Source organism: Pogona vitticeps, chromosome 13, assembly GCF_051106095.1.
Source record: "Pogona vitticeps strain Pit_001003342236 chromosome 13, PviZW2.1, whole genome shotgun sequence".
Lineage (NCBI taxonomy): Eukaryota > Metazoa > Chordata > Lepidosauria > Squamata > Agamidae > Pogona > Pogona vitticeps.
This window is the reverse complement of record NC_135795.1, coordinates 13,534,126-13,549,622: the sequence shown is the minus strand read 5'-3', so window position 1 is coordinate 13,549,622 and position 15,497 is coordinate 13,534,126. Positions and strand designations below refer to the sequence as shown.

Below are 15,497 nucleotides of genomic sequence, written 5' to 3'. Positions count from 1 at the left end.
AATTTAAAATTGGCAGTTGCCATTGGTTCAAAGGGTGGTTGAGTAAGTGTATTGAGGACAAGCTGTAAGAACCACTGTGGAAGAGAATGTTGATGTGGTGGGTGAATATTGTGGAGTCCCCTGAGGAATTTTTTCAAAGTTGGGTGGGAAAAAAGCTTAGCAGAATCGGAATGAAGTGACTGGTGCACCACAATAGCAGATATATAAACCTTCAAGGTAGAGTGAGATAGTCCGAGATGAAAGAGATGAAGGACAAAGGTAAGCACAGTCTTCAAAGAAACAGGGATTGCAGGTAAGTTGTGGGAGTTGACAAAGGATAGGAAAACCTCCCATTTGTTCCGATACAGAAGTTGGGTCGAAGGTTTTCAAGCTCGATCAAGTATGTCTCTTATGGCGGGAGTATTCTCCACGCTGTCAGGTTCAGAGAGTCTATGTCTGGATGGTAAAGATTGGGTGAGAAGATTGGGTATCGAGGGGAGACGGAAGATGTCTGTCAACATCACCCTCAGGTGGGTAAACCATGGTTGTTGTAACCACCACAGGGTGAGAAGTATGGCATTCGAGCGAAATTGACGAAGCAGAAGGATGGTGCATTGAATGAGTGGTATCGGAGGGAGGAGGTAGAGGAACTCGTCATTCCAATCTATCATAAAGGCATCTCCTAGTGAGTTCTTGCTGGCACCATCACGGGAGCAATATCAGTGACACTTGGCGTTGCTCTCGAAGGCAAATACATCGATGGACGGGAAACTCCACCGATGGCAGAGGAGATCGAAAACATTGTCGTCCAATGACCACTCGTGTTCACGTGCTGAGGCGACTGAGATGGTCTGTGAGTTGACTGTTGTCTGTGGGGATGTGTACTGCTACTGGGAAAATGTGGTGTAGGTAATGTTACATACAGCACTGATGTTACCTGTCTGTCATGGGTTTGGAGGGAAAGTTCCATCCTATGGGGAGTGGAAGGCGGGACATCAGGAGGAGGGGCTGTACTGTATATATATGTGAAGCGTGTGTGGAGACTCTGAGCAGAAGAAGCAGCAGCTGGGAAGAAGAAGCTGGTGTGGGAGTCTGTGTGTCAGACAGGGTACTACTGTGTGTCAGTACCAACCTGATAGGTTCAGGTGTCTGTATGGTTAGCCAGAACTGATAGGTTCAGGGTCTGTGCTTCAAGTTAAGTGTTCTGTGTGAACCAAACTGTATGCATGTATGAATGAGGCTAAGCCACGTTACTATATCTTATTCACCTGATCATTTTATTTTCCCTGTGTGTTGTATTTAAATAAACCTTATTCTTTTATTTGTTGAAAATCCATCCCTGGTCTGTGTGACTTCTTATAGGGAATGGTTGGTGGCAGCTTAGTGAAACTGTGGCATACCCCAGTAGGTCTGGGTTTGTCACATTGATTGGTGTCCAGCGTGTGGGATACGACTGGTCCAGTTGTCCAGCGGTCCAGCAAAGCCTTGGCAAGTGTGCCCAGAGCAAGGGGGGTCTAGTCAGGGACAATCTGAGAGCACGTAGGTAATCTTCTAGGTGTGCCTCACGGGGGGGTGCACTAGTAGAAGAACGTGTAACCTCAGATTGGGGGCTAGATTAGGGAGCTCTGAGGCAGCCTGTTTTGGCGGGAAAAAGCTGAGGCAAAACTGTGAAATAGCAGTGAGCTAGCTTGTCTGCTGAGAGGCCCAGCAGAGGGGGGTAGACTCTAGCTCGCAACTGTTGCAAGTTAGTGCTGAAAGGACAGCAGCAATCTATAGAGAAAGCTGGTTCTGAGGCAAAAGAAAAAAAAAGTGGTCGCTTTATTTTGAGGCTTGACTTTTGAAAGCAGCCTGTTCTGGGGGGGGGGATTATGCCCTTGACTCGAAGCCAAATGGCAGAAATGGGTGAAGTGAAAGACCCCCAGGTTGACCAAGGTTCTGAGGATGAATTTGGCTCAGTGCAAGGTGACAGCACAGGAGAGCAGAACCCAGAACTCAGAAAATTGCTCCTAGCCCAACAGCATGAACTGAGGGTGAGGGAAATGGAGGAAAGATTAGAGAGAGAAAAAAGGCAATTTGAAATAGAGAGAATGGAAAAAGAAGAAAGATTAGAGAGAGAGAAAATTGCTCTGGAAAAAGAACGGATGGCGTTTGAGTTAAGAAGATTGGAACTGATGAATCAGAACAATAATAACAATAGGGATTCTGAGGGAGGCCAATTGTCTAAAGCTGACCTGAAGAAATTCCCTATGTACCACAAGGGAGATTGTCCTGAGGTGTTCTTTTCCGTAGTGGAAAGAGCGTTTGTGGACTTCTCAGTGAGGGAAACTGAGAAGATGACCATCATGCGATCTTTAATCAGTGGTAGCCTGGCTGAAGTTTATTCAGAGATGCCACAGGAACTGATGAAAGATTTTGCAGAGTTTAAAAAACTGGTGTTTGCAAGACATGGGATAAATGCGGAACAGCTGAGGCAAAGATTCAGGTCCCTCACAAAGAAACCAGAGCAGACTTTTACCCAAGTGGGGGCCCAATTGGTGAGGCTGCTAGAGAAATGGCTATCTCAGGAGGGGACAGAGACCTACCAGCAGCTCAAAGACTTGATAGCGCTGGAACAGTTCTATTCAGTCCTGCATGGGGAACTGAAATTCCAGGTGAGGGAAAGGAAACCTAGATCTGTGGCAGAAGCAGCCGAAATCGCAGATTTTATTTACCAGATAAGAAAGCCCTTAGGTGAGGAGAAATCTGTAGGAAAACCCAAAGAAACCTACAGCAAGTACTCTCAGGGACCAGGGAAAAACCAGCAAGGGGGAGGGGCCCATGGTGAAGGGAAGCCCTCAGACATGAAACCAAGACCTCAGATTTTGGAGGGAAAACCAAAACAAGATGAGAAAGACTCAAAATATAGCAGAAAATGTTATTTCTGTCAGGGAAAGGGCCATCTAATCTCAGAGTGTGAGAAATTAAAGCAGCTAAAAGGAATGGTGCCTCAGGATTTGAGTGGAACCAAGCCAAAAGCTGTGTTCTGTGTCCACAAAGAGCAAGGCTCATTGTCACTGAGGGAGCCTGTTGCCACGGCGACTCACTCTGGAACAGTGACATCTGCTGATCAGGCTGAGGAAAATGGTCCTCTTGTAGAGGTCAGGCGCTGCCTGCTGGTGAGAACAGATTCTCAGTTGTTTGAAACAGCAGGGGTGGACGTAGGAATACTTGACCATCAGTATCGGGGGCTGCGGGACACTTGTTCCCAGGTGACCCTGTGCCATCCAGATATTATTCCTAGGGAGTTTATAATCCCAAATGAGAGCATGAAGGTGGCAGGGATTGAGGGGCAGGTGATCTCACTGCCAGTAGCGGAGGTACCTGTGAACTTTCAAGGCTGGAGGGGAGTTTGGCGGCTAGCGATTTCATCGACTCTGCCAGCAGCCGTGCTCGTGGGAAATGACCTGGCTGAACATGTGAAACGGGTGCTAGTGATTACACGTTCACAAGCCACCACGGGGACAGTTCAGGGGGGTAATGATGAGCCAGAGACGGAAGCAGGGGGGGAGTTCAGAAGCTGTGGTGGAAACCTTAACCACAGACAGCAGATTTGGACAAGAGCAAAAGGCAGACGCCACTCTCCAAAAGTGTTTTGAACAGGTGACTGACGCCAAGCTAACACCTGAAACCCCAGTGAGATTTCTAGAGAAAAAGGGGATTTTGTATAGAGAGACCCTGAGGAATATCTCAAAAGGGGGAGATGGAATCAGAAGTCAGCTAGTGGTGCCTGAAAAGTATCGCCCCATGATCTTACAAAGGGGGCACTCTGACATGTTTGCTGCGCACTTAGGGGTGAACAAAACACAACAGAGAATCACACAGAATTTTTACTGGCCTGACATAGGGAAGCAGATCAGGGAGTTCTGTAAACAATGTGATGTGTGTCAAAGGCAGGGGAATAGCCGCGACAGGACCAAAGCAAAGTTGTGCCCTTTGCCTGTGATTGACACTCCGTTCAAATGCATAGGGGTGGATATTGTGGGACCTTTGCCTAAGGCCACAAAGAGGGGGAACAGGTTCATTCTCACCATTGTGGACCATGCCACAAGGTACCCTGAAGCCATACCCTTGACTAACATTGAAACCAACACAGTGGCAGATGCCTTGGTGGGGTATATGTCCAGGATGGGATTTGCCTCAGAAATAATCACAGATTTGGGCGCATCGTTCACATTGAAGCTCATGAAACGCTTATGGCAAATCTGTGGAATTAAGCACAAGGAAACCACTGCCTATCATCCTGAAAGTAATGGGTTAACTGAGAAGTTCAATGGGACTCTAATGCGCATGATTAGGGCTTACTTGGCAGAGAATCCAAACAATTGGGACCAGAAGCTGCAATCCCTTTTGTTTGCTTATCGATCAGTGCCACAAGCCAGTACCGGGTTCAGTCCATTTGAACTTTTATTTGGGAGGAGGGTGAAAGGGCCCCTTGATTTGATCAAACAAAATTGGGAGCAGATCACCCAGGATGACCCACAAGATGTTGTGACATATATAGACTCTTTAAGGAAAGACCTAAAGAGAAACCTAGAGCTAGCAACAGAGACCCTGCAAGCTCAAAAGGTCAGAAAGAAAGCTTGGGATGACCAGGAAGGCAGGGAGAGGCACTTTAACCCAGGGGAGGAAGTGCTTTGGCCTAGGCTCTGCAAAGAGAACAAACTGCAGCTGGGTAGCCCAGAAATAAAAGACTTGGGTCACATGGTAGGGGGAGGAGTGATAAAACCCCTAGAGGCCAAAATAGAAGCACTTCGTGATTGGCCCAGACCCAACACCAAGAAAAAAGTCAAATCATTTCTTGGGTTGGTGGGCTACTACAGAAAGTTCATCCCGAGGTTTAGCGAGATTGCGGCTCCGCTGACCGATCTGACGAGGAAGAAGGCTGATGACCGCATCCCGTGGACCAGCGACTGTGAGGAGGCGTTCCAGAGGTTGAAGCAGGCGCTAATCAACTATCCAGTGCTGCGTGCTCCAGACTTCGACCGGGAGTTCATCATCTACACCGATGCGTCTAACAGCGGGGTAGGAGCAGTTCTTTGCCAGGAGGATGAGAATGGTGACCAGCATCCAGTGTCCTACCTGAGTAGGAAACTCCAGAAAGGTGAGAGACATTTGGCAACCGTGGAGAAGGAGTGTCTGGCCATAGTCTACGCGATCCAGAAGGCCAAGCCTTACATCTGGGGAAGACATTTTGTTCTGTGCACTGACCATTCACCACTGCAATGGTTAAAGACAATGAAAACCCACAATAGCAAACTTATGAGGTGGGCTTTAAACCTACAGGACTATGACTTTGAAGTGAAGGTGGTCAGAGGGTCAGTGAACTGTGTTGCTGACGCCTTGTCAAGAAGACCTGAAGAATGAAGACGGCGAAAGAAACATGGACTATGTATATATATTGATGACAAAAAGGTTAAATGTACCTGGTTTTTTTGAATTTGGTTTGTATGAATAAAGGTAACTTGATGTAATGTATATGGTAAATGTTTAAATGCCTAATTGATATGGTTAACTTAGAATGTAAGTATAAGTAAGTATGATATTGTATGTATAACTGTTGTTGTGTGTTTTATCCAGGTTGTTTTTTGGGAAAAAGCACCTTAGCTTTCCCCCTACAAAACAACTTATAAAGAGGGGAGGTGTTACATACAGCACTGATGTTACCTGTCTGTCATGGGTTTGGAGGGAAAGTTCCATCCTATGGGGAGTGGAAGGCGGGACATCAGGAGGAGGGGCTGTACTGTATATATATGTGAAGCGTGTGTGGAGACGCTGAGCAGAAGAAGCAGCAGCCGGGAAGAAGAAGCTGGTGTGGGAGTCTGTGTGTCAGACAGGGTACTACTGTGTGTCAGTACCAACCTGATAGGTTCAGGTGTCTGTATGGTTAGCCAGAACTGATAGGTTCAGGGTCTGTGCTTCAAGTTAAGTGTTCTGTGTGAACCAAACTGTATGCATGTATGAATGAGGCTAAGCCACGTTACTATATCTTATTCACCTGATCATTTTATTTTCCCTGTGTGTTGTATTTAAATAAACCTTATTCTTTTATTTGTTGAAAATCCATCCCTGGTCTGTGTGACTTCTTATAGGGAATGGTTGGTGGCAGCTTAGTGAAACTGTGGCATACCCCAGTAGGTCTGGGTTTGTCACAGGTAACACCACTTCCAGAGCTTGACAGCCAGGTATAGTAATGAGAGGGAGTGCATGCCTCCCTGTTTGTTCACATAATAAAGGGCTGTTGTACTGTCTGTAGCTAGTTGTACAACTTGCCCTGCAATGATTGGTAAGAAGGTGCGAAAGGCCTTGATGACTGCTAAAAGTTCAAAGTGGTTTATGTGTAATAACTGTTCTTGTCTTGTCCAGAGACCATGGATTCTGTGATGTCGACAATGTGCCCCCCAGCCCAACGGGATGGCGTCAGTGGTGACTTGTATTGTGAGCTGAAGTGGTAGAAAAGGTCTTCTGATGAGTAGATGAGGAAGAAACGTCCACCAGGTGAGCTGCTGGGCAGGTTTGTAAGTTACTGTGAGACGTATGGACGGGAGGTCTGTCATGGGATCGAAGAGTGACAGATGCCATGACTGGAGGAACCCTAATTTTCAGCCAAGCATGTTGGATAACGGCAGTCGTGGAAGCCATGAGTCCAAGAAGGTGCTGGGTTTGATATGCCAATACCAAGGCTAGAGGTCAAAAAGGTTGTATTGCTCTTATTAATTCAATGATCCTCTCCTAAATGGCAGTTTGTGATTGTTGGAGATGGGATTTGGCAAGGTTCACCTTGAGTTCAAGGTCTCAGAGAACTAACTGGGTGGCTCCAACAGCTTCATGATAGGAAGTGGCAACTATCGGCCAGTCGTCGATGTAAGGAAATATGGTGATACCTTGAAGACGGAGATACGCAGCAACCGGTGCCATGCATTTGGTGAAGGTCCTTGGTGCCATAGAGAGACTGAATGGGAGGGAGGAGAAATGGTATGAAATGTTGTCGAATCGGAATCAGAGGAATTTGTGGTGATGCGGATAGATAGAGTAATGAAAGTACGTGTCTTGAAGGTCGATGACAACAAGCCAATCCCCCTGTGAAAGGAGAGGAATAATAGTGTCAAGCGTCAGCATTCTGAAGCATTGATGTTGAATGAACTTATTGAGATTTCAAAGGTCAAGAATAAGGCGGAGTCCTCCATCTTTTTTCGGTACGGTAAAATATCCCTTCGTGGAGGGTAGAAGGAGGGATTATGTATATAGCTTGTTTTTGGAGAAGAAGGGAAATTTCTTGTTGAAGAGCCAATGAATACGGAGTGGTCCTAATGGTTCCAGAAGGTGGAGTACATTTAAATTCAATAAAATAACCGTTTTGAATAATAGAAAGAACCCACTGGTCATTAGTTATTCGATGCCAGGAGTTGAGGAAAGGATATAGTCTAGTTTGAAAAGAAGACTGAAAAGGTCTATGAATACTGCTTACCCTTTTTTTTGTGGGCGTCGAAAGGGTTGTCGATGTGTCTGTTGTTGTTGAGGATGGAAGGTAGGTGTCGAAGATGTCGCCGGGCCAGATTATGATCGATCAGAGACTGGTGGCTTGTACGGTTGGTATGGATGTTGGTAGGACTGAAAAAGCTGTTGGAAGATTGGTTGTCTTCAAAATTGAGGGCACTGATACCAGTAAGGCTGCTGTTGGGCGGAATATAAACATGCAATCTTTTGGAGTTTATGAAGATTCTCCATCACTTCATCAGTTTTTGCATTGAAGAGACCAGCTCCATCAAATGGAAGGTCTTCAGTTTGTGATCTGGCATCGTCAGAGATGCCCGCTGACCTCAGCCAAGCATGGCATCTCTAGGCAATAGAGGTTGACGTAGCCTTAGACGCAGTGTCTGCAGTATGACATGAAGCAATTCTCTGTTGCTTAGCTAGGATTGTGGCCTCGGCATGGATATTTTGGAAGCATCAGGCATGGCTTGAAGAATGAATAGAATCTTATTCTACAGCTGTGTGTGGTATGCACGCATTGCGGCCTGGTAATTGGTAACCCTCATAAGAAAGGATGTAAGAGACTACAGGAGCCTTCCTAAGATGTAGTTTTCTTCCTTCTCGGTTAGTAGGGGCTACCGATGTTGTGCTCCGTGCTCTTGATTGATTAGATTCTATTATGATTGAGTTCGGTGTGGGATGTTTAAAGAGAAAAGCTGTATCGGGACCATGGGTCTTATAATGATTCTCAACACGTCTTGAAATGTGCAATGATGAAGGGGGCTTATCCCATGATTCTTTTACCAACTTGAGCATTGCAGGAATGAATGAAAGGCTAAGAGGGGATGTCTTGTCTTGATTTAGATTGTCAAAGACCAAGTCCTTCTCCTAAGGTGGTGGTTCTTCAACATCTAGTTCCAGGGATTTTGCCATTCGTGTGACAAGCTGAGAGTAGGATGTGACATCCTCTGATGGAGAAGGCAGGTGGGTTTCAGCCATGTCAGAAGAGGGGGTAGGCAAGTTTGAAGGTGATTCTTGAGAAGCATCAGAAGAGGAATCTTGAACACAAGGAGAGGATTCAGAACATGGTCATCGTTGAGTAGGTCTGACTGCCAATGTCAAGATTTGTAATGGTGGCGGCGGGTGTTAACTTGGAGGCCAGTGTGGTACAGGAGACTGTACAATGTCAGGAGGAGGAAGGGGAGGTCCTTTGTAAGTAGTAGTGATGTGGAGAGATGTACGGGATGGTCTGGAACAGTGTTTGGTCCGTTTAGATTGAGTTGGAGAAAGTGGAGGAGGAAGAGTTTGTTTGAGAGCTGATTTAGTAGAGATAGACATATGATGGGCCGATGTTGGATATGCAGAAGGAGAACTATGTCGACGTTGAGGTGGTGAAGGTGATACGGAGGGTGAATATCGAGGTGGACAAACATATCTCACTCTCTTGGGCTCCTCATAATATATGTGTTCAGTTGGATCCTCATGATAGTAGGGGTCGTAACAATGGTACGGATCCCCATAATCATCTCTGGCTGAGTAGTGAGCTGGCTTGGGACAGTAGTAGAATTTGGTATCCGGGAGATCATGATGCACGGACGAGAGATGTCGTCTCTTTTGCCGGTGTTTGCAGGGAGAGTGATGAGACTATTCCGAGCCAGAGACCTAAATAGGTACTGCCCACCCTGGTGATCTAGGGCTTGAATGGGCCGAGGCCAAGCTGCAATGAACATCAGCTGGAGATACTCCAGTGCTCAACGAGAGGCTAACAAGTGAGGCTGCAGCCTGAGCCAGTGTCAAAGTAGGGTCATCTCTATCAGAGATAGATCCCGGGGCATCTCTAGATGATTCTTCAAGGATCGGAGATGGAATTTGATTGATTGATTGATTGACTGATTGAATTTCTATCCCGCCCATCTAGACCAAAGGTCTACTCTGGGCGGTTAACTGACCTCGTAACCAATTGAAGTGGGTCCATATGAGTTGATTTGGAAGGTTTTTTGGTCTTTTTAGGTTTCACCTTATCTTTCTTCTTCTTAGAAGAGTCATCAGGACAAACTGGAGTTTTCAACGTAGATGTCGAGCTCGACTTTGAAGCCGACTTGGAATGGTCCTTCTGACGAGAGGAAGGAGTCATAGGGCTCGAAACCGGCTGAGGGGTTTCTCAATGTTCCGGACGTGGAGACGTCACTGGATCCATGGGAGCTGGATTAAGAGATTTTTCCCAGAGGTACAAACAATGTCTTTGTGGTTGCAGTTTAAGAGCGGGTTTAGTAAGTTGTTTACACTCAGGGCAAGAGTGTGTTTGATGTTGCTTGCTGAGGCACAAGAGGCAACGGTCGCGACTGTTGGTGAGTGGGATTTTATTTGTGCAGAGCGCGCACTGCTTGAAAGGCCCTGGAGGGGCCATAAAAGGTAGGAAAAAGGGGGGAGGGAACTGTAGTTTGGGGGGCCGGGGAGAGAAAAACGTGGGAAGAAGAAAAAACTAGATTTGGATAATCTAAAGGGGAGAATGTAGAATAAACAGGGGAAACATCCAAGAAAAAAGATGATTGAAGAAGAAATAAAGGAATGATCTAAGAAATACAATCGCTCTAACGTTCTGAAATAGGTCCAACCGAAAAGGCAGCTAAAAGGAACTTGAGGGGACTTTGGGTGGGGGGGAGCATGCGCTCCATGGGGGAATGTCCCACAAATCAATTACCTTTAAGCTCTAGAAACTTCTGAGAGGTCCTGCGCAGGCGCAGAACAACCCAATTGTGTGCATTCATGGAGACCACAAAGAAGAACCACTGCACTAGAGAAACATTAATGTTACTCCTTACAAAAGGAAGCTTATGTTGCACCTTCAACAGCCAGCACCCCAATCGTCCATTTCAGGCCTTTCTGCCTGCACAGCAACTAACGTACGTTTAAGAAAAGGAGCCAAAAACTGCCCCTCTTAGGAGGCCTGAAAACAAATAATCAGTAATGAGTGTGAATGTCTTCAAGGGTGAGCCCAGCCAGTCACACCTGAAACCTGGAAGTACAACTGAGAAATGGGGCAGATGATTCAGAAAGGGGGCAGATGATCCTGGTGTCTGAGCCTTTGTAGTCATGCTTGCTGCTTTCTGGGCTTGACACCCTGTACTATGTGCCAAGATAATGACTATATTTAAAGCAGAGGAAGAAGAACATGACCAAAGACATACCAAAAAAAGTTCCCAGTTATTAAGTAGAATAGTAAATTAAACCAAAGGAACAAGAGCTATCCTCGTTTCCAAAAAGATTGCTTTTAGTGACTTCAAGTACTTTCCTTTTAAAAAATCATGGTTCTGTTTAAATGGACCCCATGTTTCTGTTTAATCAGGGTTACCAAGAATAAAAACGGAGCTAACATTTTATTTTAATATCATGGAGCATAAAATGCTCATTTTCTGGGACACCTACGTTGGACATTTCGGACGATGCAAAGCCAATACGCCCCAGCTGCTCTTTGCAAACAACAACAACAACAACGGAAGCAGCAGCAATAACAACTACATTTTTTTTTACTCTACAAGGCGGAAAACCAAACATTAGAGAGGAAATGACAGGAAGGCGTTGTTGCCATGTGTGCTAAGTCAACATAATTAGATTTGCCACAGCAAGAAAGACAAGTTGTCAGTTTTCTATAGTGCAGCAAAAACATAATTTCTCTGATGTTGGAGATGACATTATGCATCAAGAGCTGTGGTCCAATATTGGCTGCTCATAAATTTATAAAACGACAAAGCCTCCGCTGTTCTGAGTGAAAAATCTATGCGACTGTTGTTGGGCTTGAAAAGAAAACAGCCTGCAGAACTTAAGGGCAAATGAACAGCCCATTCTGAATCAAATGGAAAGACCCCCCGGTTCAGTGTTCTGAACCAGTGGCCGATCAGATGCCTGTGGGGAGCTCACCAGCAGGACATGAGTACAACTGCACTCCCTTACATCTTAAAGCAGTGGATACACATACCTGTATATCTTTATCTGATACTGGAGGTGTTATACAGCCCAACCATGAAGCAGTCACCTTTTAAAGTCATCCTAGATGGTAGCCATTGCACCTTGCACTACTGAGTGCCATCATCTAATTACATCTTGCTTAGTGCCGTAAACTGCACTAGAGTAAGCCCATTGAATCAATAGGGATTTGCTTCCATTTCAAATGAACCTACTCTAGCTGTGACTTCTGATGATAAAGCCACAGTTAGAGCAGACCCTTTTGCATGGATGGAGCTTATGGAAACACTGAGTCACCAAATCCCCACTGATTGATCTACTCCACTGCAATTTACTACACTAAGCAACAGGACCTTGACCACTGAATGCGTTCTTTTCTCTCTCCTGAATCTCCAACCCTTCGTTTTTAGTCAATGGCTCCACTGGGTTTTATGATTATCTAACAGGAAGAAAAGCTCTACACCGTCTTCTCTCCCCATACCTCTATGATAGATGTAGAAAAGTGTGTTGGAGGGGGATTGGATATATATTTAATTGAGGCAGCTCATACAGGGAGAGGCTTATGCAATTTCCCTTCTGCTCTGCATGTAGGCAACTGGATATTAGCCTATCATTTAAGGAGTAATTAAATCTTGAGTATATTCAAGAACTTCAGTATTGGAAGGATTGTTGTCTTCTGGTCCACCAAATGCCCCCTTCAATGAAACCTGATGTATCTTTCCTAGAAAAGGTGTGGAGGGATCATGTAATATTGTTCACAGAAAGTCCGTCTTCACTAACAAGCAAATAAGCCTGCTCCGCACTCAAGGAGTTTCTTCTGAAAACCAAAACAACACAAACAGTACTCTAGAAACAGCATCTGAACTTACAGCCAGGGGGGTGTCTGTGCCGGAAAAGGCCCCAGGATTTCCACTTCGTCTTCGCTCGACTGGCAGCAACTGCAGTCATAACACTTCTGACAACAGTTTCGGCAAGTCCATCTGCACAGTAAGAGATCGGAGATTCTAGACAAAAGGCCCTTCGGCCGTGGGAAACCAGAAAGCGAAAATTACAACCAGTTGATTACTGGCAGGAACAAACACTCAGGTGTCACTAATGTGCAGGCTTTGGCTTGCCGCCATGTATGCCAAAATCAGAAAGCCAAGAAATGTATTCACTGAGTTAAACGGGCTCAGTGAAGGGAGAAGCATCTTGCATTTTGTCTCAGGCAGCAAAATGTTGTGAGTCAACACTGAACCCAATCCAGAATGGAAGCAGTAGAAGGAGTCCGTTTAAAGTGTGAAAAAAACGAAGGCCTAAAAGCATCACAAGGTTGGCAGACAAAGGAAAAGTATGTTTTGTTTGCAAACTGAAGTAATCAAATCAAATCAATATCAATAACATCATAACGTATTCTAATTCAAAGATTGCATGTTTCACTGTGAAGCGAGCAGATGGGATTTGAAGACCACTGTTTGTATTTTACAGCTGACAGTGTTCGGGAAACAGAAGGAAAACAGACACCATTGTCAGGAAGAGTTTTCGGACATACAAGAAGGTCCAGGAGCTGCACAGAAAGGGCAGATGTTTATTTACAAGGATAGTCCCAGCATCTTAAGCATTCTAGCTCAAGTGCAAAGTACGTGTGGGTGTATGTGTGTGCGTGTGCGTGTCAGAGAGAGAGAGAGAGAGAGAGAGAGAGAGAGAGAGAGAGAGAGTGTACACATGCACATGCAATATAAATCAGGATTCCCAAAAGGGGGGAAGAACTATAGGAAAAATTTGTCTCCTCCAAAATAAGAAAATCCAGACCATAGATCAAGTGCCCTCTTCATTAAAAATACAGACTGATACACTCTTTTTGTATCTTGACTTCTACCCGTAAGTAAACATGACAGTTGAGTTCTTTCAGTCCCTAAAAGGAAAAATAAAAACACAAAATTCTGCTTAAAACAGCAGTCCCCAACCTTTTTTGGTCTGCGGACCGGCTGGGGAAGGCGCGGCACCTCCTGCACTCATGTGCATGCTCAAATGGTGGTGCAGCACTTCTCTGGGTGCACGCGCGCTTGTGCACATGCACAAACGGCGGAGCAGCGCATACACGGGCATGCTGGAGCGCGCGCAGGCGCAAACAGGCTGTGCGGGGGTGAGTGCGTGCAGGGGTGGGGCGGAAGGTCTGTCTCGGTGGCCCAGTCCGGCTCAGGCCATGGACCGGCACTGGGCCACAGACCGGGGATTGGGGACATCTGCCTTAAAACATAAGCATGCTGACGACTTCTATTTCAGCTTCTACTCCAAGCAAAGTACAGTGGTGCCTCGCTAGACAGTTACCCCGCATGACAGTTTTTTCACTAGACATTGACTTTTTGCAATCACTATAGTGATTCGCAAAACAGTGATTCCTATGGGGGAATTTCGCTGGACAATGTTTGGTCCCTGCTTCGCAAACAGATTTTCCCTAGACGACGATTTTGACAGCTCCCTCCACGCTCGCAAGACAGCGATTTAAACAGCTGATCGGCGGTTCACAAAGTGGCTTTCCTATGGCCGATCTTCACTAGACAACGATGATTCTTCTCCATTGGAACACATTAAACAGGTTTCAATGCATTCCAATGGGGAAATCCTTTTTGCTAGACAATGATTTCGCTAAACAGCAATTTCAGTGGAATGGATTATCATCGTCTAGCGAGGCACCACTGTATATAAGAAACAAAGTATAAGGAGCACCAGGCCCATGTTTTGAGGGAGAAACTGATCTCTGCTTTGAACCACCTTACTTTTTGGAGTGCAGCTTTAATCATTTTTAATTTTTGTTTTGTTGTAAATCAAATGCTTTCCTCTCTTTGTGGAATTTCCCTGATTTAAAAAAAAAATAAGATTTAGGGAAAAGATATGTCAATGCAGCGAAGCAAAAGTCTTTCTTTACTGGACATCCTATAATAAAATTTCTAAAAAGTGTTTTTAAAATGTTTCTAATGACAATTTTAATATTGACAGATGTTTTGTTGCTTTTTGCTGCAGTCTTCTATGATGTTTATAACTGTGATTATTTTATGGTTTCAGTTTTGAGTTGCCTTGGGACCTTTGTGGGGAGAGAAGGCGGAAACATAAACAAATAGTCTCTATGTAAGTTAACAAAGCAAGCAGTTGACCGGCTCAAAAGCACCTTGGGACTCAAATGTCTTCTTCCAACTGGCTGGACCTGTAAGTAAACCACACCCACTCATAAAGCAGAAGAAGCTGTCATTTAAGCATTTCTCTTATCTATCTATCTATCTATCTATCTATCTATCTATCTATCTATCTATCTATCTATCTATCTATCTATCTATCTATCTATCTATCTATCTATCTATCTATCTATCTATCTATTTATTTATTTATTTATTTATTTTGTATCCCGCCTATCTGGTCAGTTATGACCACTCTAGGTGGCTTACAACATAAATAAAATACACATAAAATACATAAATGAATATAAAATTATTAACGTAATGAACAATGAACAAATTCAACAAGATGGAAAACAAACAGTAGGAGAAGAAAGGGAAGGAAGACATCAGGGGTTAACTGGAGGGAAGGCCTGCCGGAAAATCCACGTTTTTAGTTGATTTTTAAAGATACCCAGCGAGGGGGCCACGCGAATCTCTGGAGGTAGGTTGTTCCAGAGGCGAGGAGCCACCGCCGAGAAGGCCCGTTTTTTTCCCTTCCGGGTCTCCCTCGGCGTCAGGCTCCTCAGCCTCACCTCCCGACTTGCACTTAAAAGAGCCAATGTCCTGCTATCCTACTATGAGGTACTGGCCCACAAATCTCTTCCCTACCAAGTCTTTGGTGTGCTGCCCAACGTTTTTCTCTTTGGGCAGCACACCAAAATTACAACATTGAAAAGGGAAACATGTTTCTCCCAAAGGAAGTCCCTAGCGTCTGTCTGTGTGTAGAAAAAAAATAATGTTCACCCTGTAACTGTCACTGTGCTTGTCTACTTGGACAAAAGGGCAAAGACTTCAAGTTTTCAGAAGTGGCCAGACCGAAATGGAAAAACAGAGCATCAATGAGTAACAGTT

At 45.0% G+C, this 15,497-nt stretch overlaps 1 protein-coding gene across 11 annotated transcripts in view; it reads right to left on the bottom strand.

Annotated features, from left to right (window-relative positions):
• The window catches only part of SYT17 (synaptotagmin 17), a 108,830-nt gene that overhangs the window by 72,157 nt on the left and 21,176 nt on the right, over window positions 1-15,497 (bottom strand). For 9 of the 11 annotated variants that reach the window (XM_078381248.1, XM_078381247.1, XM_078381246.1 and 6 more), the window contains exon 3: window positions 12,321-12,469. In XM_078381248.1, coding sequence (XP_078237374.1) covers window positions 12,321-12,469 — 149 coding nt within the window. The remainder of the gene's footprint in view (window positions 1-12,320; window positions 12,470-15,497) is intronic. The other 2 variants (XM_078381251.1, XM_078381252.1) reach the window with 1 other exon arrangement.